This window comes from Microtus pennsylvanicus, chromosome 22 (assembly GCF_037038515.1).
Source record: "Microtus pennsylvanicus isolate mMicPen1 chromosome 22, mMicPen1.hap1, whole genome shotgun sequence".
NCBI classification, from domain to species: Eukaryota; Metazoa; Chordata; class Mammalia; order Rodentia; family Cricetidae; genus Microtus; species Microtus pennsylvanicus.
In genome coordinates, this window is record NC_134600.1 from 26790061 (window position 1) to 26814709 (window position 24649).

Genomic DNA, 24649 nt, shown 5'->3' on the forward strand with positions numbered 1-24649 from the left:
TGGTCTGCTCTTGTATTGTTTCCAGCCTGCACTGTCCGGGCCGCCGTCTGCTTAAAGAAGAGAAAGCCAGGAAAACTCGCGGTAACTGTGAGTTCTTAGAAAGCTTTGGTTTTCGCTGCTGCTTTGTCTGTTATTTGTTTTGTGGTCTCACGTTTGCATCTTAGACACAGTGAATAAGAGAAGGCGTCCTGGGCTTTCTTCATCTTGGCTGGTGAATAATTCACTATAATTGGTCAGGCGACATACTCACTCCAGGACTTGGCCAAGGCTTTCTTTCATTTCTGTGATTAATTGTCAGGGCAGAACTATACGGCATCATTGAATAGATCCCCAACTGTCATGAGAGCAGGAGGCATGCTTTTACCTGAAAAAGTGCGAAGGAGGTGCCAAGTGCACAGAATAACACATATTTACTCTTTCTAATTAGAAAGATGCCTTTTAATGAATGTTTCGAGTTTTTTTTTCTCTAGGAAGTATTTTTGAGAAATCCTAGGTGGATTGTGCAAAACCAAAATTGTATTGACTTGGGAGTTTCTGCCTGGGCCAGCTGAATAAAAAAAGAACATAAATAACCAGTGTATTTCTATTTAGTTCACAAAATCTGCAAACAAAACGTGGTTTAGCATGCTAAGATATTCAGTCTTTTTAATCATGTATGCTATTTCCGTACGAGCTCGATAAGGAAAGCTCAATTTCAAGTTGGTAGCATTGACAAGAATTAGCTTTTGAATTTAAATTGCGCTTCTATAAATCCTTTCCATCTGAATTCTGCCATCGCTTTACTGAATTCAAATGTGGAGTTGTCCCTTCTGGAGCCAGATTGTGAAGTCAGCAAAACATCTTTTCCAAGCTCCTTCACTTCCTTTTCCTCTTTTCTCCCCTTCTAGTATTCCAGCATTCATCTACTTCATGGCAGAATCCTTGTGTCTGAGTGCATGGACACAATGTAAGCTCCTCAGCATCTACAGAACTGTTGATCTGTGTCCTCTGACCTGTGTCCTTTGACCTGTATCCTATGACCTAGCCTGTGCATTTAAAGCCTAGCTGGCTGGTTTACATCTGTCAGAGAACCCAATTTAGACTGGAAGTGTTAAGGAATGGTAGTGGAACCAGATGCAAAGATTTGCAGCCAATCACCAGGCTGAACTCCAGGAATCCAGTCAAAGAGAGGGAGGAGGGAATACATGAACAAGTGAGATCAGGATCACGATAGAGAAATCTACATAGACAGCTGAACTCAGCTCGTGGAAACTCGAGAGCTCTGGACGGACAGTTGTGGAGCCTCCATGGGTCTGAACGAGGCCCTCCATATGTGGCACTCAATTGTGAAACTTGGACTATCTGAGAGGCCCCTGGAAGAAGGACTAGGATCTATCCCTGGTGCATGAGCTTGCCTGTTGGAGCCCAATGGTGGAATTCCATGTTCAAATTTAACTCGGAGGGGAGGGGCTTGGTCCTCCCTCAACTTAATGTGCCCAACTGCATCAACTCCCCATGGAAGCCCTTACCTGTTGGGAGGAGTGGATGGGCAGCGGGCTACGGTGTGCAGAGGAGAGAGGATGTGAGGGAGGGCAGGAGGAGGGGTGGGGGGGGGAGAACCTTGGTTGGAATGTAAAGCAGATTAAAAAAAATAAATCTTAAAAAAGGAATGGGCCTTTAATCCCTGCACTCAGGAGGCAGAGGCAGGTGGATCTCTGTGAGTTCAAGGCCAGCCTGGTCTACAAGAGCTAGTTCCAGGACAGGCTCCGAAAAACTACAAAGAAACCCTGTCTTGAAAACAACAACAACAACAACAACAACCAAACAAAAGGGATGGTGTTGGAATGGCTTTTATTGCTATGCTTTGACTCTAGCATGTCCTGTCACGTACTATCATTGTAGTTAGGAGGAAACAAATAGTTTGTATGTCTTAGCAAAACACATGAACTTAGGGAAAGTAGTTGATGTGTAGAAATGCTTGAAAACACAGAAGCATAGGAAAGCCTCTATCATTGTTATATGTATTGGTCAGTTACCTGCCTTCAACCCCAAGGGCTTGTCTGGAGGTTCCGGTAGGGATCGTAGCTCCTATACCCTCTCTACTGCGGATGGTGTGCTAGCTGACCAAACACCTTTGGAAAGGACTTCTGCCTTGCCAACCGGATCAGCGTACTGAAACCTGGCAGTCACTGGGTGGCAGATGTTGCGGCCTCATTACCCTCCCATCCCATCGTTCATCTTTCAGCGTGGATGTCGTTGCTCTTCTTCCACACACTGACTGCACACCACACACGTTTTTAAAAGAGTTCATCCCCATTGCTTTATAGCCTTAGTTTTGTGTCATAAAGTGCTAAAAATATTTTTTTGTCTTTAAACATCCCTTGATATTTTTGTTTTAAAGTAGATTGTATAAAGTCTTACTTGTAGCACCATAATTTAATAGCTAGTTCTTTGTTGCAAATGTAGATTGTTTTAAAGATTTCACTATTTTCAATAGTGTTCTAAAGCAAAATACAGTGGTTTCTTTGGGCGGTGTGCCCAACAGTAGAATTGCTATATCATGGTTATGTATGTGTGTGTATCTATAGATGGGCAAGAACATCTATGAAACTTTCATGTCCGTTTTCTTGGTGGTTATTAAATAGTTCACAAATGCCCAAACTTTTTCAGAAGCAAATGTGCCTTCTCCATTTTATCCTGGTCAGTTTAGAAGACTTGCATTTATATTGTGTGAAAATAAGCTTGCAATTGCGTATAAATAAAGCATGAAGGGTTTGGTTTCCCCCTCTGGGAAACTGTGTTTTCATGTGTTCTTGAATAATTCTCATTTGGGTTGGGCAAGGCAGCCAGCTCCATGTAGTTTCACCTTAATTCAGTAACCTTCAAGTGGAAGGTGGACCCTCTCACCCTCCAGGGAATTCTGTAAGGGAATTCGGGAGATGTTGTCATGGAATATGAAGAAGAGAGGCCCTGTGTAGTCTCTGTTGTAGGTTGTTGCACTTTGGTCTTCGTCTCATGTCATGGTCCTTTTCCTTCCATGTTATAAGTAACAAGACCTTGGAATTAAGTGTTTAAATAGCCTGAACTTAGCACCATGTTCTAACCAACTGAGCTAATAAACCTTGTTATGCCAAGTTCGGTTCATATCCCTGGGAGGCCTGCTTTTCTGAAGATAAAGGGGAGAGCAGTGGATCTGGGGGAGAACGGGGTGGAGGGTGGGGACTGAGAAGAGTGGAGGAGGAGAAACTCTGGTTGGGATGTATGTATAAGAGAAGAATAGATTTTTTTTTAAAAAAAAATGGAAATTGCCACCAAGGCCTCCATGGACTTTTCCCAGCTGTGATCTCTTGAATATTGTGGATAGAACAATTACAAGGAATGGATACGTGGCTAGTGTTGCTGTTTGTGAAGAGGTCTCTCAAGATATGGGGTAGGAATAGAGTAGGAAGAGGCAGAACTGAGGGTCCAGCTTGGTTGTAGAGAACTTGACAAGAATGTGCAAGATTCATGGGTTTGATTCCCAACACAGGAAGGAAAGGGGGAGGAGAGGGGAGAAGAGGAGCTGGGAGGAAAGGAAGGAATGAAAGGAAAGATAGGATCTCCTCAATTTACACTCTTGCCCTTGATCCTATTATGTTAGGAATAGATCCTGTTAAACAGTGATTTGCTCTTAAATAGATTCCCCTGTGCTAATGAAAGTTACAGGTGGAGAACCTTCTAGGCGGAGAAAAATTCCCATGCTCGAACCTGCAGGCAAGGAGGAGTATGATGTATTTGATCCTGCAGTTTCAGTGCATCCTATACAAAAAAAAAAAAGGCTTAGAAATAAAATTTGGAGAGGATAGAAAATGATGAAAAATAAAACCATGAAGCTATGCTGATTAAGGGACTTAGCTCCAGGCCAGTGGAAAATCATTGCTAGGTTTGAGCAGGGGATGATATACATAATGAGAAACTCGCTCTGCAGCTGACTGCGGGGTGTGGCAGGTGGATGTGAGCGGAAGTGGGGTGGGGCGCATCCAGGTCTCAGAGAGGATGACTGAAAGAAGGGTGTGGCATGTGGGTGACCTTGTGTGAATAAATCCTAGTGAGAAAAAGACAGCTGTATTTTGAGATAGGGTCCTGAAAAGGTTGCCAGTGTTATTATCACTGACGACACTCTATCTTGTATATAAAATTACATCTCAGCTAATCTCAATCAAGATGAGCAGGTGTACAATTGTTGCAATATAGCGAATATAAGTGTGGAGAGTCACTCTGAAAGCACACTTGGGAGAGCCGGAAATTGGTTCTCCCAGCTCTGTGGTGAAGACCGAGGGGAAGCACACGGATGCTGCTGCAGTTATCTGGACTTGTGCTCCCGTGAGGGGAAAGTGTCCCCATGGTGGAGCTCAGCAGTTCAGGGGGCGCCTTCCCCTTCTTCCGCTGCACCTGCTGTCTGCATCTCTAAACTCCCTAGTTCTACATGCTTAGTAGGAATAACCTCTTGTCTGCCTGTGGAGGAAATGCTGTGGAGCCTACATTCTTAAACAGCTTTCAACCTGCTTTTCTGATTTCAGATCTATTCCTCACCTCTGATTCCTGCAGTATTTGATGCTCTCTGTTCTGAGTCTTCAGCTTTCTTGTTCTCACAGCCTGTGTAGCCTTTAGCTTCTAGACTTTCTTACTTTGATGAGTAATTTAATGCTTACCTAATGCTTTTTAGTATTTATTGATACTATTGCCATTTCCATTTTTTTTTGCTTACAGTACACCCACTTATGTATCACATTGAATTCCCATTAGGAATGAATTCATTCTTCTACAGGTTTTTGGGGATCAGGGCATTTTTAATAATAAAGTTTTATTTATTTTTATTTTATGAGTATGAGTGTTTAGCTTCATTTATCTGTGTGTACTAGGCTCATGCCTGGTTCACACAAAGGCTAGAAAAGGGCATTGGATCTGCTGGAACCAGAGTCACAGATGATTGTGAGCCACCATGTGTGTGCTGGGAACCAAAAAGGGGTTTCCTGCAAGAACAGTAGTACTCTGAACTGCAGGGGCATTTCTCCAGTCCTTAGGTCTTAAAAAAGAAATAGGGCTATAGCTTTGCTTTCTTTAGCATCTGCTATGAAGGTAATTGATGTTATAGATAGCGTACCTATCAGTTTCCTGAGGAAACTGAAAAATCCCATGACTAAACACAGCTGAAGATAGTTCCTTTAGACTTCAGTTTCTCTATCGGTGGTTTTGTTTTCAAATATTCGTCTTTTGAGAATTTGCCTGGTGGCACACGGTTACTGAAAATAATTGGTTTCCCTTCATCAAGACCATAAAGACTCTAACAAGTGAAACATAGCTTTTGCTTCTTATGTCTTAAGGGGAGCCTTGCCAAGTTACCTGGGATCTTACAGGTAGTGATTTAAGAGACAAAAGAGACAGGAATCTAGATCTGTGCCCCTCTGCGCCTAGACCCTGCTAAATGGGCCACAGGAGGCCCATCGTACAAGCTCTGGTCTTGTAAGAAAGGAACCTCATGCCCTCTCCTTCACATTCAGATGTAAGCTCCCCGAGAGCAGATGCTTGACAGTCTTGTTTCCGGTTGTATCTCTGTCAATTACACAGTGGCTCACGTTAGATGCTCAATAAAGCTGTATCGAATTAAAAGAAAAAATAACCCTGAACTGTTGAGACTTGTTTAAGGAGGCAGCCATCAAGGTCAGGTTCAAAACATAAACTTGTCAAAAATATTTTCTAAAAAAAAAAAATTGTATCCACAGATGAAAAGGATGTGTCCCAAATAGATCAGATATATGTTACTTTACTTAGCAATAGGTTTCTATGGCAACATCATGTTCCTTTTATAAAAGAAAATTCTGAAAATAAATATTTCTGAGCCGTCTAACTGAGCGCATAGTCTTGCTAACGCAGACTGATGGCGTTCCTCTCGGTTGTGCCAGCACCGAATGCTGGCGGGCTTTGGTCTTTTTGCCTTGTACACTGCTCCCTCATCGGAACTGAGCTGAAGCTCGTGTGCTGGGCACTACGGTCTCCTATTTTCCCCCTTTCACTGTCTAAGTGTGCCAGGTGCTTGCTGAGCCCTTCCATTAAGGGGCTCTTTGGGAAATAATGAAACTCTCAATGTTCTGCATGAAAATCCAGATGAGGAACTCTATGTGAAGACAGGAAGCCAAGAAAATAAATTTCACGCACTTCTTTTTTTTTTTCCTCCCATGTCTTGTGTTTTTACAACGGTCGATCTTTTTCTCTGCTTCAAAGTCCGAGAACTGCCTCTGCCTTGTATTTATTTTGCACGTGTGTATGTTTGTGGTATGTTCACATAAACATGTGCAGCCACATATGAGTGTGTGCACTCGTATGCCTGTATGTGCATACCAGGCTGTCATCAGATTTTTCTCTCCTTTGCTCTTTATTTTACCGGGACGTGATCTCTCTCTGAAGTGGGAGCTTGCTGATTTGGCTAGTCCAACGTCTTAGTCTTCCCCTAACCCCCAGGGACCCTGTCTCACAGCTGCCTGACTTATTTATTTATTTATTTTTGATTTTTCGAGACAGGGTTTCTCCGTAGCTTTTGGTTCCTGTCCTGGAACTAGCTCTTGTAGACCAGGCTGGCCTCGAACTCCCAGAGATCCGCCTGCCTCTGCCTCCCGAGTGCTGGGACCAAAGGCGTGCGCCACCACCGCCCGGCAGCTGCCTGACTTTTATGTGGTTATTGGGGACCTTAGCTCTGATTCTCGAGCTTGCATGGTGAGTGTTTTATACCCTGGTCGCCCTCCAAGACTTCTTTGCTGTTTTATTTATTTTGAACTAGAAAGTGTGGTCTCTGCTGTATCTTTATCCTTTAGGGGCAATTCTGAAATTGCTTACAGAGAATAGAGAGAAACCGAGGAGCCGATTTCCTCATTTTGGTTCATTGATGTGAAAAAAAAAATCTCATAGTAACAGCTATATTCAGTCATTTGTTCTTCACCCCCTCGCCCATTAATCTGTTGTAGGTTAATGCAGTTCACAGCACACCTTCAGGCCTTTTGTCTTCAGGTTTGACACCCTGCTTATGATGCCCATCAAGCTAGGCACTCATGAAGGAATGAGTGAGAGTTTGCACATTTGCGCGTTTCCCTGTCTTCCAGACTCTCTTCTCCCTGCCTTTCCAAGCTGTTCCGACTCACATCCCATAACTCTAAAGTCATCATCTCAAGGAGTCGGCTTTTCGTAAACTCAGCCAACATACTCTGTCAAATACAGTTGTAAACATTAGAAATTCTTATCTTTCTAGAAATGTTGGCCTCGAAAACGGAAGTCACCCGAGTTCTAAAGAATGGGTGCTTGACAGAATGCTTAAGGAAAAATTGGCTTCAGTGAATTTATCGAGAGTGGTACGACACTGTACCTTCTGGGCAGTTAAGGGATTTTTCACAGGTAATTCTGATCAGATAGAGCATTGACTTGCACACTGATTTCAATGCTGTGCTTACGCTTGAAACCTTTCTTCTTTATGGTTTCCTGGAAGGAGATAGAGTGTGTGCATGTGTGTGTGTGTGTGTGTGTGTGTGTGTGTGTGTGTGTGCGTGTGTGTGTATTTGCATCTAGTATACTGACAAAATCATAAGCTTATTGAGAAGATAATGTTAAATCTCCCATGTAGCTTTTAATGCTATAATACTTATTTAATAATTAAATATTAGGTAGTAAATCTAGTAAAATATATATAGTATTTAAATGACATATAGATTATTGTATAAACCATTATATATAGTTATATATAACAAAACCACTTATATATATACATATGTATGTATGTATATATATATATATATATATATATGATAAATGTTGTTGTCTTCTTGAGTTTAGATCTTGGAGTCTCTTCAAGGTCCATATGTTATAAGCTTGGTCACCAAGCTGGTACCCTTGAGAAGTGGAGTAACCTTTAGGAAGTGGAGTCTGGAAGGTGGTTTTTAGTCATTGGAGCTATTCCTTTGAAGGTTTTGATGGGACCTGGCCTTTTCTCTCTCTATTGCTTGCTGCTGCTTTGGTGTGCCGCCATCTACTCCTATTCTGACATCCTGCCTCACCATGAGCCCAAAACAAGGGTGCCAATTCATCACAGACCAGAACCTTCAGTACTGTGGGTCAAAATGAGCTCTTTCTTTATGAGTTAATGCTCTTGGGATAGGCAGATGGCTCAGTGGGTAAACGTGTTTGCAATGAAGACAAGAGGACGTGAGGCCAAAGCTATTGTGACTGCATGTGTGTTAGTTTAGCATGGGGGGATGGAAACGGGTGAATCCCAGGAGTGCGCTGGCCAGTCAGCCCATCCAGAGGGCAAATTCCCTGTTCAGCGATTGACCCTGTTTCCAATAATAAGATAGAGCGTGAGCTAAGAAGGTGTTAGACATACTCCTTCAGCTTAAGTATGTGGGTGTGTGGGCTCACATATGTGTGCATACTTGTGTACATACATCATACACAAATAAATGAATCACCTGACCTTTCATTATGGCACTGAAGGTTGACTATCACAATGTCCATTTAAAAGTAATGCAAGCATGTTTTCAATATGTTAGCATTATTTTTTATATGAGATTTATTAGACATCATATATGTAGCCTATGTATATAAACTGTAAATGTTATATCCAGTTTGAATAATGATACCCAAAGTTTGCAGTGAGCATTTTGAGGGCTTTTGTGATGACTTAGCTTGGGGAGATACCGTGGGAATCAAATGCCCATTGAGTATATATCTTACATTTTGTGTTTTCCATGGAACATGACTTTGCACTTATTTGAGGGTCTAAGCCTGTTTGTACCATGTCTTGTGACACATGTATGGTGTGTGTGTGGGGAGGGTCCTGATATCGGTGGAAGGATGACTTTTTCCCCTTTAATTCTATGTCCTACTTCATTTGGGTTGTATTTTCAGTGTAAGATTTCCCAGGCTCCCAGAACCCCGTGTGTGCTGGAGACTGTGTCCCCATGTCCCCATGTCCCAATGCTGTCGTACCCTGTGCTTGGCAGACATGTACCTACACGTATGTATGGGTACAGCCTGAGCATTGGAGCAGTGTGTGTTCTTGCCCTAGGTTTTGGGTTGCAGCCTGTGGCCTGTGACTAGGGTCTATGACTCACAGTGTAGTGATACACTATCAGGAGGCCCGAAGTTTTGGAAAATTTGTCAAGAAATTTCCCCTCGTCAGGTAAAATTAAGAAGTGTGTTGCAACGGGCAGAAAAGATTAGCGAGTGTACCTTTCTGAGTGATGGGTTTTCAGAGGCCCTGAAACTTCCTCTGTCACTAAAGGATTTCATAATGGTGAGTTATAGAAATGCATTTCCTACCCAGAAATGAGACTGTTTTGTCTTTAGAATGCAACTGATTCTTATCCTCTGGTTTTTTTTTTTTATCACTTTGCATAAGTAAATGCCTTTCACTTTCCTGGTTACCTATTTTTGTATGCCCCTTGAATTCTTTTTTGAACTGGTAGCAATATTTTATGGCTTTGACTTGCTAGTTAGTCATAAACCTTTTGCATGCATTAATTTTGTATTTGCATGAAAAATGGTTTTATCTCTTTAAAAAAATTCCCTTTACTTCTAGGGCATTTTAAAGATTTTTATATTTCTATTTTATGTGTATATATGAATGCCTGCATATATGTATGTGTACATGTGCCTGTTTGATGCCCAACAGGGCTGGAAGAGGGTGCTGGATCCCCTGAAACTGGAGTATTTAAATGGTTGTGAGATACCATGTGGGTGTTGGGGCCAAACTCCAGTCCTCTGGAAGTATAGACCATGCACTTAATCTCTGAGCCATTTCTCCAGTCTCCAGAAATCAATGCTTATCAAGTAGTTGGGGCTCTGTAATGTTTCTATCAATATGAACATTTATGGACTGAGATCCTCATTATTCAGTTCTTTCAATGGAGTTTGGGAGGTTATATATAATTTTTCTCAATAATCTTCCTACACCATACCACATTTAGATAATTTGATGGATTTGAGGACTGGAGAGTCTTAAAATTGTTATGAGTTCACATGAAATGGTCTATTAAATAATTTGAAAAAAAATGCATCTAGTTTATAGATTGCAGTTGAAATTCTCAAGGACCGAGAGGTTGCATTTTAATATTTTTAAATCACAAAGAAACACATTATGCTTCCTGCGGGAATCCTCAGAATTTGGTAACAACAGTATCTACAAAACTTTTAATTGTCAGGTGCCATAGAGGTGGCAGATAGAGGGAAATAGTCATAGGAAACTCAATTAGCGTATTGTATTCAACTTTACAGTTAGAAGACAAGCCCCTGTTTCCTGGAACTAACCACTGTTCTCGTCTCAAGACTGGCAACCTGAGTCAGTGAGAGCCCTCCCTGTTCTGTTCAAAGGCCTTGCTGCCTAGGAAATTCATGTCCTACTTCATAGCATCATTATTTTGCAAGGATGATAAGAAATAACTTAAATTTTAGACATAGAGGTTAGGATATTCTCTCTGGGATATGGAAATAAGAAAGCCGTCTGAATACAAATAGCGGGGAACCAGAGAAGTATGAAAGCCATTATGCAAACACCTGGCCATTCTGGGCTATACTCCATAGATATCACAGAGATACTCTCTCAAGTAAAGCAAAAACAAACACATAAACAAGATTCTCCGACTGTAATTCTTAGAACCAGTAAACATTGCCTTACATGAAAGAAAAATCATACAAATTGAAATATTTGAGATAGAGCATGGATGCTAAGCTCAAAGGCAGTCACAGGAGGAGGCAGTGTCCCCACAAAGCAGGGCCTAGTGTGATCCAGACACAAGCCAGGAATGCTGGATGCCAACCCACGCTGATAAAAAGGTAGGAATGGATTTTCTCCTCTAGCTTCCTCGGGAAATATCACCTTGCAATACTGTCACGGGATGGAGGGAGAGTCCTTCACGCTATCCAATAAAAGCCATAGGGAGACAAGAAGCAAGCAGTAACTTTAGTGTTGATAACCCTGAGTTCCAGAGCCTGAGAAAACAAGTTTCTAGATCCAGAGGCTTATAGCTCTAAGCCTTGGATAAAAGAGGCTTATGGCTTCAAGCTTTCGGAGCTGGAGGCTTATTGCTCTTCGTGGTCAAGTTGAGATGTTTTGCTTTGGGCTCAGAGTGCCAGTACCTACTGGTTAGAGTTGCAATCCCCGAACTCTGATTATACCTGAATCTTCAACGTTGGTAGTACTTTCAGACCCTTTCAGCAACCAGGACCTGACGTACTCAACAAGCAGGACCTGACGTACTCATCATCTTAATCCCACTCCTTGTCTCTCAATGACCCCTTGGGTCCCGCAGCCTTAGTTTCTCGCGATTTCTGCCTCCAACTGCTCTCTGGAGCTCTTCAGTTGTCTCCTAATCTAACAGCTTATAGCCTTGGGTCCAGGGCACCCAGCTCTTTCTGGCTGTCTGGAATTTTCCATGTTCTCCCCACTGCCACTGCTGCTGCCCAGGATGGAGACCCCGGGGTCTTGTGTGCTCCTTGGATAGCCAACATGGTCCACCTGTGATCAAGGCAAGTATGCAAAGAGGCATTTGGAAGAAGCTTTTATTGACCTAATATTGAATACCAGTGTGTAGGGCACAGGAGAAAAGGGTCCTAGATAAGCCCAAAGGGGTGGGAAACAGCCTACTTACATAGTCAGAAGAGAGGCACAACAGCCCGGTACTCAACTATAATTCTGCCAGTTACAGCCTTACATAAAACTTGACTGTGCTTAACTATAATTCTGCCTGTTACAGCCTTACATAAAGCTTGACTGCCAAAGAATGAATAGGGATGTTCCATCAGAAACCTCAGATAGGTTAGCCTTCTTTCTGTCAATCATAAGCATTTTTCTTTGTCTCTGCTGGTGGTGGTCTTGCTGTTCCCCAACTTTCACAAGTCTGTGATTAATAAAACCTTGCAGAATAATTGCCAACAGGTAACTCTGGAACCCCAGCAGCAGGGCACAACTCTTAGGGACAAGAAATAGTATTGTCTGAAGTATAAGTGACGATGACCTAGGAACACATAGTTACCCCAAGTTCCATGTTCCAATGTGGTAACAGTCTGTTGAAGGTATAAAACAGGACATTTTCAAGACATGGTTGGAAGCACTAGACAGCCACATTACATCAAAGTGGAGTAAACTCTGTAATAGTCTTTGGGTGCTATATGATAGCATTTTTCATCCTTTGGTTGGCTGGAAATTAGGAGTATATTTCAAAGGATTTACCTAATGATTACCTTAGGTGTTGGGTCAGGTTGAGGAAGACAGTAGGTGCCAATCAATAGACTAAAGCTACCTTAAGGCCAGGTTTGACTCCTGAGTTTCAGTGTCCCGCCTCTCCACAGCCTTGAAGTAGCAACCAGCTTGCAAAGGTTCAGCAGAATGTGTGGTCTTTTCAGGAACTTTCATTCCCAAGGTTTCCGTGCTTGCTCAAGCTGGAGCAGTTGGGATTGGAGCAAGACCTGAAGGGGAAGCTGCAGCTTCAACTGTACTTGCTGTGTTCTTTGCCATTGAAGTGGGGTTTCTTTGTGGAGAGCTCAGAGCACTGAAAAGTTGCCGAAGCAGGGCTACGTGGCCCCAGCCTCTGCTTTCAACAGCCTCAACCTCCACAAGGGAGCATCTGACAGTTCCCACTCAAGGGCTGACTTGCCAAGACAAGAGAGGGTTGTTCTTCTACAATATTAAAGGATGCTTTTATGACTTAGAAAATTAACCTTGGAAGTGTTCCACCCATGGCCAAGACAGAGCTATCTGTCTGATATGCCTGACTTTGGTCAGACCCATGATTACTGTCCTGGGATGTAATGCCTACAGAGCTATGGGAAAAATCCATTACGGCCGTAGCGATTTGTTACCACTGCCATGGAAATTACTGAACATTTTTTTTTGATCTTTACCTGAGGAAATTTTGCCAAGCAAAAAGCTGAAGGTGAGAAGGTGGCTTTAGAATTGTGTGATGGGTCAAATCTGGAGAAATTTTGAGGAGAAAAGCCTAGATTGCTTTAAGGAGGTTATTGGTAGAAATGGCATGTAAAATACTCTCAGTGAATGCTCTGTAAAAACCGAGAAATGTAATAGAAGATGGCTACATTGCCTTACAATGTGTAACTTGCCATGGGTAGAATGTTATTAGAAATACCAACAGCAGTGTTGCTGAGGGCTTAGAAGGAAATTAGGAGCATTCTGTTGGAAATTTGGGGTGGGAAAACTGTCAAAAGCGTGGCCTGGATTGTTCTTAGTACTTACAGTAAAGGAAGGAAGGAAAGAAGGAATGAAAGAAAAGAAAGAGATAAATTAAGAGGACTGTTAGCATAAGAGCCCAGAATGATTAGGAGGAATTCTTAGCACATTCAGATTGAAACGGATTCTAGAAGAGAAGACAGGCAGCCATGATATTCCATTTTCAACTTCCCTGTGGCAATGCTAGTCGATAGTTCTTGTCTGTCTTTCATATAGTTAGGGAGGCTAACGGGTACAGAAAGCAGACAGTTAACTTTCAGAACACTGACTTGTATCAACCAGGTAAGGATGGAGATACAGTCTACTTGCAGAGTGCTTGCCCTGGAGGTATGAGGCCCTGGGTCCAGTTTTAGGGTTAGAGTATGGAAATGAAACTATTACAGGGCAGACTTGGAATTTCTCTCATGGCTGAAATGCTCCTGTAACATTTTGTCCTGATTCCTCAGTTCAAACGTTCCATATATATATATATATATATATATATATATATATATATATATATATATATATATATACATATAAAGAGGAAGTCACCTTGAGAATTCCAAAGTGAATCTTAACTGGGAAATTGTAATAAACGGTCTGTTTATATATTGAAGGATAGCCATATGCTGGGGGGTTGTGAATTAAGCCCCAGAGAGTGGCTTGAAAAAATTTTGTCTGTTTAGTAGTGTTTGAATGATTCGTTATTACGCCTTCTATTAAGTTTTAAGTAGCGTGAGAATTAGGTCAGTGGAAATGATTGGCTTCTCAGAGCCACTTGAGACAGTGACAACAGCTGATTTCCACACACCACTCTTTTCTTATGTCTATAAGTTACTCAGAGCTAAAAAACCTTCAAAGGAGACATGAAAAGTGTGTTGTCGGCTTTTTAGCAGATAACAATGTTAGTGTTGAGTGCCCTCTTTCCACCAGACCTTCAGTGCCTCCTCTGCATTGCCATTGCGTGGTGCGGTTTTGACTGCTGAACTGCTGATGTGGGTAGGGTGGGAGGGGGGGGAGAGTCCAGGAGAGGGAAGAGTTTGGAAGCAGGCTTGGAGGCCATTTGGGATGATAGAGAAAACCCAGGTCACCAGTTAGAACTGGCTCTAACAAAGGCTTGTTTTTGTGATTGTTTGCAGAAAGATTACCACTTTGAATACACAGAATGTGATAGCACTGGTTCCAGGTGGAGGGTCGCCATTCCGAATTCTGCAGTGGATTGCTCTGGCCTGCCTGACCCAGTGAGAGGCAAAGAATGCAGTATGTTGTGATTTTTTTTTTGACCATTTGTTTTCCAGATTATACCATAAGCTCATCATATCAGTTCCTAGATGCCATTCAAATGAACACAAGAGACCAGGCAATGATGTATATATAGTGTTGTTATCTAGAAACACAGCAAAACCTTTCTTTAACAAGTGATTAGTACGCTTTCTTGACTTTTGTTTGTTTGTGCCTATCTGTGTATGCGAGTGTGCCTGGAAGAGCAGGTGTGTTATAGGATAGAGATGGAGGTCAGAGCACACCCTGGGAGAGCTGACTCTCCAGTTCCACCCTGTAATCCCTGGGGATGGAACTCAGTTTGTCAGGCTTGGCGGTAGGTGTCTTTACTCTTGGGTCTTTGTCAGGACCTTGTATCCCTCTGTCTGAAGGGCCCAATGAGACATGGGCAATATTAAAGGATGTTATTTTTTTAAATCTATTTATTCTATTATTCGAAATTATGGAGAGAAGAAAGACAGACTTTCTCTTTTAGTTTTAAAATACATACTTTTAAATTTGATAAAGCATGTGTCACTTAGAATTCCTCTTGAAGTGATAACTTTTAAATTGATATTAAGGCTAGTCATGTTTTTGCCATTCATCTTAACCACGCTCCATAGATCTCTTCTTGCAATGGATTCCTTTATTGGCCACAGAAATAGTTTAATTTAATAATTTTAAGTGTAACTTGTAGAGACTGTAGTATTGCTAATGGTACATACAATATCTTGTCTTCTGAAGATTAGAAGACTTGAAATTCAGCCTCTTAAATTAACGTGGAGAGATATCATCAAATTTATTTTTATTTATAAACTACCTTCTAAAAATATTTTAGTTGGTTAGTTTGGAGTTTATACAGTGAAATAGACCAACCATGGCCTTGGTTTCTAGACCTGGCAGAGAAATCACTTCAATTTTCTTGTGGTCTTCCAAAAGCTATTTCTATAAAGCTTCTGTTTCCGAATGAATAAAACAGAAGCAAGTTATTAAATGGGTGAATGATTCCTTCATCTTCATACAGTGTGTCTATTACGAGTTGGAAAATGTTAACCACCAGCAGTAGATACTATGGAGACTGTAGTAGTTCAATGTATGAAGAAAATGTGGGGAAAAAAAATCACCTTTGGTTCTTGGTAACTGATTTTAAATAAATGCAGAGAAACCTGAGAATCCCCATGGTCAGGGGATCTAGCAAGAGTCAGAAGAGACAATGAGGTGAAGAGAGAAGGAGGTGCAGCCAGGCTGGTGTATTGACAGTCGCTGGAACACAGGACTTGTTCTCAATGTGAGCAGAGTGTTGTTAAAGGGAGACAGGCTGGGGAACAATGCTGTAATTAACTTAGTGAAAATTTGTTTCCTACAAAATCTGCATTGGTTTTGCCCAGTGCTTTTTACCCTGGGGCTTAATTTCTTGGTTCTTTGTTACCAGTCTTATTTGTAGACACTGTGTAACTCTTCTAAATGCTTACTCTGTGGATAGGAAGTGTGCTGGTTTGGGCTAGCTCTGGCTGTCCAGGTTAAAATGTACTATAGTGGAGGACTCTACACCATGGGAATTGGGGTCATTCTAGATCAGGGCTTTCTTCTGCTGGAAGTCATATTTTTAGTATTTATCAGTTTGCTGTGAATTGCATGTGATGGCCAAGGGCTCCTAATTTTGTTACAAAGCTCATGCCTAAATAGGAGTGCTTTCTACTTGAATGTTGCAGAGACATTTTCCAGTCAATACTTTCATAACATTTCATAGGTAAAGTTATGGTTTTGCTTCTTCAGTAAAAAAATTTTTCCAGAATTCTTAATAGTCAGCTTTGTTTCAATCATAGTATACCTTGAAAATTATACTTACTTAAAAATAACACTTGATAGATTGGACATTTTTTTATATCAGCTTTTATCTGAAATTGTAAGTGCTCCCACATCATACACACATACATACACACACACACACATACACACCCATACACACCCATACATATACACCCCCACACACACATACATACACACACACACATACATACACAAGTCTTCTGGCAATTGTTGGCTTAGCCTTAGATTTCGTTGCTTCTTCTTTGTTATGGTTATTTCAAGCTCACAATTAACTAAGAAGCACAGTTATATCATATTAGACACATTGCTTGCACATTCCCAGTCTTAAGGGGGAATTTCTATTGCTGACTATAATGACCATTTCTTGTTGTGACCTTGTGATGGACATGGTGCTTAGAGCTGTCTGTCATTATCCCATCCTGTCCTTGATTATCTCTGGAATATTTGCATATGCACAATGAAGCTCCTTGGGAATGGGACTCGAGTCTAAACACCTGATTCATTTGTATTTCATATGTATCTTATATACCTCACCTGTAATTACTTTTATGGAATACTAAAAACTGTTGCAGGAAGCAATGCTGTAGAATTTTCTCCTGTGGTATAATGTCAACAAACCCAGAAAATTCAGTTCTGGGAGAATTTCGGCTTCTCAGATTAGGAGTTTGTAAACTGGAACAATCCTCTCTTTCACTGGCAGGAAAATGGAGGCTTACAGCTGTACAGTAACTGCTGCTAGGCTGTCTGTGGTAGATCTAAGACTCCACTGAACATATATTTGACTCCAGAGCTACCTTCTCTTCACTGCAGATGTGGCTAGGGTTCTTTCAGCTCTGTTGTCATCCAGTTGTTGGCTCAAACAGAAAAGAAAAAACAATTAAAAAGTAGAACATGGCAACTTCAAGTAAGTTAAGGGAATTTACAGCAGTGGTTGTGTGGGATTGATTTTCTCAGATCCTAGTATTTCAAAATAGCAGCAAACCCAGATTTTGGCCTTTGTTGAAACTGCTATAGGTTCTTCAAAAATATAACCACATAGATCTTTTCCTGTTTACAAAGGGGGCAGTAAAGGAGGCCTTTCCCAAGGAATACTCACGCATCAACTGTAAACTTTTCTGAAAAAATTGGGTTAACTCCACTATATACTTGCTTTTCAGAAACCACCTGGAATCAAGTTGCAAGGCTCTCCCAAGAGAGGCTAAGGAACAGTTATATATCAGCTTTTGTTATGTTGAATCCCTGGGGTATATGTGATTCCAAAGCTGCAGGGCCCTGGAAAGGCCTGGTCCAGTCTGTGTTTTCTCTTCTACAGTTCCCTAGTGTTGCAACAGACACTGGACACAAGGTGATCTTATGGCTCTGTAATTCCTGCAAAAGCTCCAGCTCACTTGCTGGGAACTTGGGTGCTTCTCCCAAGGCTGTGGTGCTGAGTCTGTTATCTCTAACCATAATTCACCACCAGAGTCTCGCAGGTAGCATGCTGTTCCGGAACCACTGCACTCTTTATCCCAGGCTTAGAACAAGAGGCTTTAGCCCTCTCTAAGCCCTGCTACTTCTCCACTGTTGGCTCATTTTCCTCTTTTATCCTTGAACCAGTAGGGTTTCTAAAGTACTTCTTAAAACTTGGGGTTCCTTTGATGGTCTTATATTGTCAAAAATAGGAGTTACCTTTGAGCAGTTTTCTACTGCAACCACACACCCTGTAGACAGGGCCTTTTGGCTTGAAACCAAGCCATAGAAGTAAAGAGTGAGGGCCTGACTCTCCTGGAAGATGGTGTGGAAAAGAGACTTGGTGTTTTTTCCCCCCATTACATATTTTCAATAGGTCTAAAATCACTGAGGAAGAAATGAACACATCTGTTTCTTTTAAATTCTCATGCTTTTTGGTTGGGATGGAATACATAATTTATTCCTTACTCTTTCAGATATTCCCAAACCTATAATTTCAAGAATAGCATTAAATACATCATTTTCTAATCGAGAATGACTATTCAAAATATTTCATTCAGAATGTAACTACCAAATCAATTTTGTCTTGTCAACTTTGCTTAATCTTGTGCTTCAGTATTGATATTATATAAGTCATTCAATAGCACATAGAATTATATGGCACATAGAACATATGTAATCAAATACACATACAAATATGTATATAAAGATGTATTATATAAGTAATATAAAGAAATTGATGTGGTTTTAATGAGCTATAACTTTTGTACAGGTATGCTTATATTTTGATCTTTCAGTGATTGGTTGTAAATTAATACTCGGTTGGGTGCATATTTTTCTCATGTTTCTCCCAAATCTATTTTAAGACTCAAAGCTAATGATTCTTAAGGGATACTCAGCATTATATTAGACAGATATTCACTTACTTGTCTAAGCAAGAGAAAATTGTGTGTTCATGCATGTGAGAGAAAAACAGAGAGATAGGTCATAGCATAATTGTAAGTGTCAATACAACAGAAGAATGGAAAAATTATAGATACACTCAATATCTGAGCACCCAATATATAAAGCAAACATTGACATATTTGAAGAGATAAATATAAGCAATACGATTGTAGTAGGAGACTTCCATATCCCATTTATAGGAATGAACGGCTATGAAAGGAAGCCACTAGGGAAGAGTAAATCTGAACAGTCCTGTAGGCTGGATGGACTTAGCAGATATTTGAAGAGTGTTCTATCCTATTCAGTTGCATCAAGATACACATGCAGAGGCATGAGGATATCAGCCCCTAGCTGGGCAAACACGAACCCCAGGTTCAGAGAGACACCTGATTCAGAGAAGTAAAGCAGAGACTGAAAGAGAGCACCTCATACCCTCATCTGGTTTCCATGTGTGAGTAAAGATGTTTGTTCCTCCCACAGAAACATGTCCATAGATACATACATACATGCATATGGTGCGGGAGAATTGTCTGTATTCTGTCAATCATGTTTTAAATAAACGCTGATTGGCCAGGCAGGAAGTATAGGCAGGAAAATCAGACAGGAAATAGAAATGATGTAATGGAAACAGGAGAATTCTGGGAAGGAGGAAGTTGATTCCTCCCACTCCTGCCCAGAGCACGGAAGCAGCAGGATGTGATCTGCCCCACTGAAAAAAGGTACTGAGCCACATGGCTAACATAGATCAGAAAAATGGGTTAATCAAGATGTGAGAGTTAGCCAGTGAGAGGCGAGAGCTAATGGGCCAATCAGCTTATAATTTATGGAGACTTATGTGTGATTTTCTTTGGGGCTAAACAGTTGTGGGGTACCAGGTAGGACAGAAAACCCCCAACAAACAGGCCCCTCATTCATGTTACCTGCATACATACATACATATATACATCTTTTAACAAATGAATGGAAGGCAAGATGTGGTCGTTCATGTGTATGGTACCAGTACTTGGGAGGCTGAGGCAGGCAGATTTCCACGAATCTGGAGCCAGACTGGATTACACAAGCATTCCAGGGCCACCTAGGCTACAGAGTAAGATCTGCTTCAAAAACAGAAGAAAACAACAATAACAACAACAACAAAAGTTAAAGAAAATGTAGACTATGTATACTATCCATTCTGTCTTAAAAGTTAAGAATTATGTCATTTTGAAAAGTATGGATGGTCTTGGAAGTCATTATACTCAGTGAAATTGAAGGGCACTGTTGAAGCAGAAAGACAAACACTTTGTTCTTACTTGTGAAATCTAAACCAGTTGAACTAACAGAAGCAGCAAATGGAATTGGAATATGTTAGTAAAATTGCACAGTGTTTCATTTGGTCAGGAAGAGCAAACACCAATTATTTGGAGTCAGAGGTATATTAATTAGCTTGATTCAATATTTTACCCGGTACATGTATATAACATAACCACTTTAAATAACATATATGAAATTGAATTTTGCAAATATCCATTAGATCTTAGAGAAAAACACCATGCTTGAAAACAGTAAGTTTATACATAAAGTTAGTTATGCTATGATTTCAGCATTTCATATAATTTCTTATAGATTTCTCCTACAGCCTTCTGGTGCTTCGATAATCACCTTTTACAGCTGATATTTAGCGTAATCTCAGTTCTGAAATTAATTTGTTTGTCTTTGAGAAAAGTACCCCACAATTTTCGTTGAGCTTTAATTTATTCAGTGAAAAGACATTTTCGGATATTCTTCATGTTTACTGACAAGAGGATATAAAACAGTGAAAATAGTAAATATTTATTCAGAGATATTCGTTTCAGGAGAGAGAAGTAAATAAAGCTCCTTCAAAAGAGGAGTGAAGGGGACCTGTGATGTAGGATGACCTCGTCAAGGAGGGAAGGGGACCTGTGTTAGGTAGGATGACCTCGCCAAGAAGGTAAGGCACTCAGGTGGAGTCAAGAGTGAAGCAGATGTAAACTTAAAGTTCAGAGTTATCAGTCACCTGCTGAGCAACATGGGGAACTGTTACTTTCTCATTGGTTCATGAGAGGAACATGTATCCTGATTTCAGGCTATAATGAGATTTAAGATCCATACATTTGGTACCAGGCATAACCTCTGAAGTGAATTATAAAGTTCTTCTGCTTGAAATATATATATATATATACATATATATACATATATATATATACACACACACATATATAGTGTGTGTACGTTCTATACACTAAACATACATATATGTGCATGTATAAATGTGTAAATATATACATATACATGCACATATATGTATGTTTATTGTATAGAACGTACACACACACTATATATATGTATGTATATCTGCTGAATAGAATGGGTGTCGATTTTCCTGAGTCTTCTGTGAGGGTTGCAGGGCTAGCTTTTGAAGGTAATGTGTATAAGACAGAGATTCTAATGAATGTCACAGTCATCTCCTGTGTCATACAAAGGACAGTGGACTCTGACCCGAAGACAGTCACAGGTTCATGAGAGGCGAGCTAAACTATATAATCTGTTTTGTCTGGACTCATAACTACGTAGTGTAATTGAGTCAGAATAATAGTTGCAGTATTCAGAAAGAATTATCTTTGTTGTATGCAGGCACAAATTTAAATGTTAAATATTCATGTCTTAAATTCATTTAGTCATCAAAACAACCAAAGGGAAAAAAAACCACCCCAATCTTTGTTGTGTCTTCTGAACCCTTTTAAACAGAAGGTGAACTGAACTGAGTTAGGAGACACAGTTAAGTCACACTCAGAATTGAGATCTGACACTAATCATTGTCAGATTGAGCTCCTCAACCACCTTCTTCTCATTTTTTAAAATTTCTATTAAAATCTATTTGGTCATATCCTTTATTTTCCCCTAACTCCTCTGAGATCTCCCTATCTTCTTAACTCGCCCAACTTTATGTTCATTCTTCTCTCAAAACAACAAAAAATGAAAAAAAAAACTCAAAACAGGTAAACCAACTAAGAAAAAAATCAGTAAGACAAAAATACCAAACAAATTAAAAAAGGCATGTGTGTATGCGTGATTACGTGTGATCACGCGCGCGCGCGCGCACACACACACACACACATAGTTCATTTTGTGTTATTTTGTTGTTGGCCTACCTCCAGAAAAATGATTGATTTGTTTTTCTCAAATTCCTTTCCTCAAGACTCAGGGATCTGTGTGGAAAGGTTGAGGTAGAAAAGCTATAAGGGATAAAGGTGGTTGATATCTCCAAGAAAATGGTATCTTCCACACACAAAAGGATGGATTCACACATGAACGCACAGAGACTGGGACAGTGTGCACAAGACTGCCCAGTCTCAAACCAGACAAGACCCCATGACTGAGACCATCTTCTCAACCCCATGGGGCTGCCCCTTTGGAACATGGTACAGTGCCCCCCTGATCATTGTTCAACCCTCCTTTAGGAGTATATATCCTGCCAATTTCTACCTCTTGGTAAAATATCGGATATACAGGATAGATAAAATGGGATTTTTAGAAGATTGGATGTAAAGACTCAGATGTATTTCTTTGTGGATCCTTTAAATTGGCTAAACCTCTCTGTAGACTTTATTTTTATCTGTAGTCATTTTTCAGAAAATGTAGAGTCTAGCATGTAGAACTTTAAGAACATTTGTAGTTACTCATATGCAGAAGGAAGCTTGTTAGTTTGACTAGTTTGTGTTTAGCATATCAATGATTTATATGTATAATATGTTTTCTTTATTTGCAAATATCAGGAAAAATAAGCAGAGTTTTCAGCTACAGAATTTCTTCATTTAGAATTTTATTCTTGCCAACATAGAATAAGCTCTTCGAAGATAGCTGGTACTCTATCATGATTCTTAAGAAAAGTCTAGAATACCATACTGTTAACGGAATCATTTGTGTCCCTAACTCAGAGTCTGGCAGGGCATTGTTTTCGTTGGTGAAAAACAAATACCTACTAAGACTTGTAAGAATTCACTCTGTGTACGTCACAGAGTTGCGTTGTTCTTGGCAGACTTGGTGTAGGAATGCTGATGTGCGTTTCCAGGTGTGACCTTGAGTGTGCTCAGGAGTCCACGAGTGGCAGGTGAGAGGTTGGAGTGGATTCCAGCCTTGAGAGATGAGATAAAGAAGAAACTGCTGAGAACAGTAGAACCAGGCCCTTGGCAATAGTGGTATTTGAGGGGGGCTGTGGTTAAGGAAGCTTATCAGAATAAAAGGTCCCATAAGGAAGGGAGGGAAGTTGGCTCTAAAAACTGCAGTAAGGTTGGAGAGACTCTCAGGAGATAGACGATGGCAGGCACCTTCCAAGGACAAGAAGTTCAGGGTGCTGAGAGCCAGAGTGTTAGGGCATAACCAGAACTTGAGAGAAACAATTTCACATGCAGGTTATCTGCCTCCTTTGGTTGCTCAAGTACTCGGAACTTTTTCTTCCTGTAACCTTTGCTATTCCCTCTCTCTTTTTCTCTCATTCCTTCCTTCTCTCCCTCCCTTCCTCCATGTCTCCTTCCCTCCTTTTCTGTCTCTTTTTCTTCTTCTGAACTTTAGGTCATCTTGTTCTCAATGAACTGGGACTTTTCCATTTCCCAATAAAATACACTTGTATTTTTTATTGTTATTTTAAAGATGAAAACTACCTTTGTCTGTGTTTTTAACATCGCTCTGTTTTCCAGGTTGATCAGTCTTCTTGTAGTTCAGGAATTCTACCTGGATGGTTGTATAAGGATGTGTGAAAGGAGATGTGCTGTGAGAATCAGTTTTCAGATATCGGAGGCAATACTTTCACTAAATGGTCTTTAGAATGGCAGTTGAAAGGTCAGTTAGAATTGGCCTTATTAGTGTATCTTTTGTGTATCTCTTGACTAACTCGCTTTATACAGTAAGAGGTAAAAATTTTTATTCTCTAAGGAGTACACAACTAAAAATGTAGATATTCCAGCTGTGTGAGCCACACTTTATCTTAGTGAAAAGTTAGATGTTATCATTAGTAGGATTTGACTTTGAGGATCCAGTCCTGGTTATTTAATTGTGTAGCTCCTGCTTGCACAGTAACTCCACACATTGCTTCAAGTAGCCTTGTGGCCATGCTAGACCCAAGACTTTCGTCTTTTGACTCCCAAGGCAAAGCTTTTCCCAATGCCGTCCTTTTTCCTGGAAATGGGTTTCTTGGTTCAGCTGTAGTGAAATCCTCTAGCTTCAAGGGCGAAAGCTTTACATCTTGTAAAGCAGGGTGTAGATTCTGCTGCATAGTCTGCCTGGAGAGCCTGCAGAGATGTCTGAAGAGGTGGGCAGTGCCATGCAGATGCAGACACAGAATGAGAAGCCTCGGGGTCCATGTCATCTTGTAAAGCAGGGTGTAGATTCTGCTGCATAGTATGCCGGGAGAGCCTGCAGAGATGTCTGAAGAGGTGGGCAGTGCCATGCAGATGCAGACACAGATGCGAATGAGAAGCCTCGGGGTCCATGTTATCACACCTGGAACAGCCACAAGGTCTCAAAAGTCCGTTGAACATCTGGATAAAAGATGACTGATTAGGTATAGATTCACTGTTTTCTGTGATCAAATCATGCCTCAAACTCAATGACTTCTAAATTATAGTGTAACACTAATGACTCTTGCTAATGCTTTTGTCCATTTATTCTTAGGAGAACAAATGCTATGTACAGAATTTGGATAAGGTGTCTTCCACAACGCTCATTCTGCCTAGATCGAACATGATAGGCAATTGACAGTCACTGCCAGTCTTCCTTGGAGGAAAATGTCTCCTTACGATAAGAGGACTGTTGCTGGATAAGAGGAACAAGTGTTTTCTTTAAGCCAAGACCAGCCAGCTTCCTGTGAATCACAGACAGGGTAAAAAGTGGCCCGTTTCATTGTAATGACTTGGCTTCCTCCTGCCGCACTTTCGTTACTGC

General features: G+C 40.7%; 1 protein-coding gene across 2 annotated transcripts in view; it reads left to right on the plus strand.

Moving 5' to 3' along the window:
• The window catches only part of Elapor2 (endosome-lysosome associated apoptosis and autophagy regulator family member 2), a 158139-nt gene that overhangs the window by 58152 nt on the left and 75338 nt on the right, over positions 1–24649 (plus strand). The window contains exon 2 of one of the 2 annotated variants that reach the window (XM_075956360.1): positions 14365–14485. The exons of the other annotated variant lie outside the window; for it this stretch is intronic. Within the exon in view, the coding sequence (XP_075812475.1) occupies positions 14365–14485 (121 nt within the window). The remainder of the gene's footprint in view (positions 1–14364; positions 14486–24649) is intronic. 2 annotated transcript variants of the gene reach the window in all.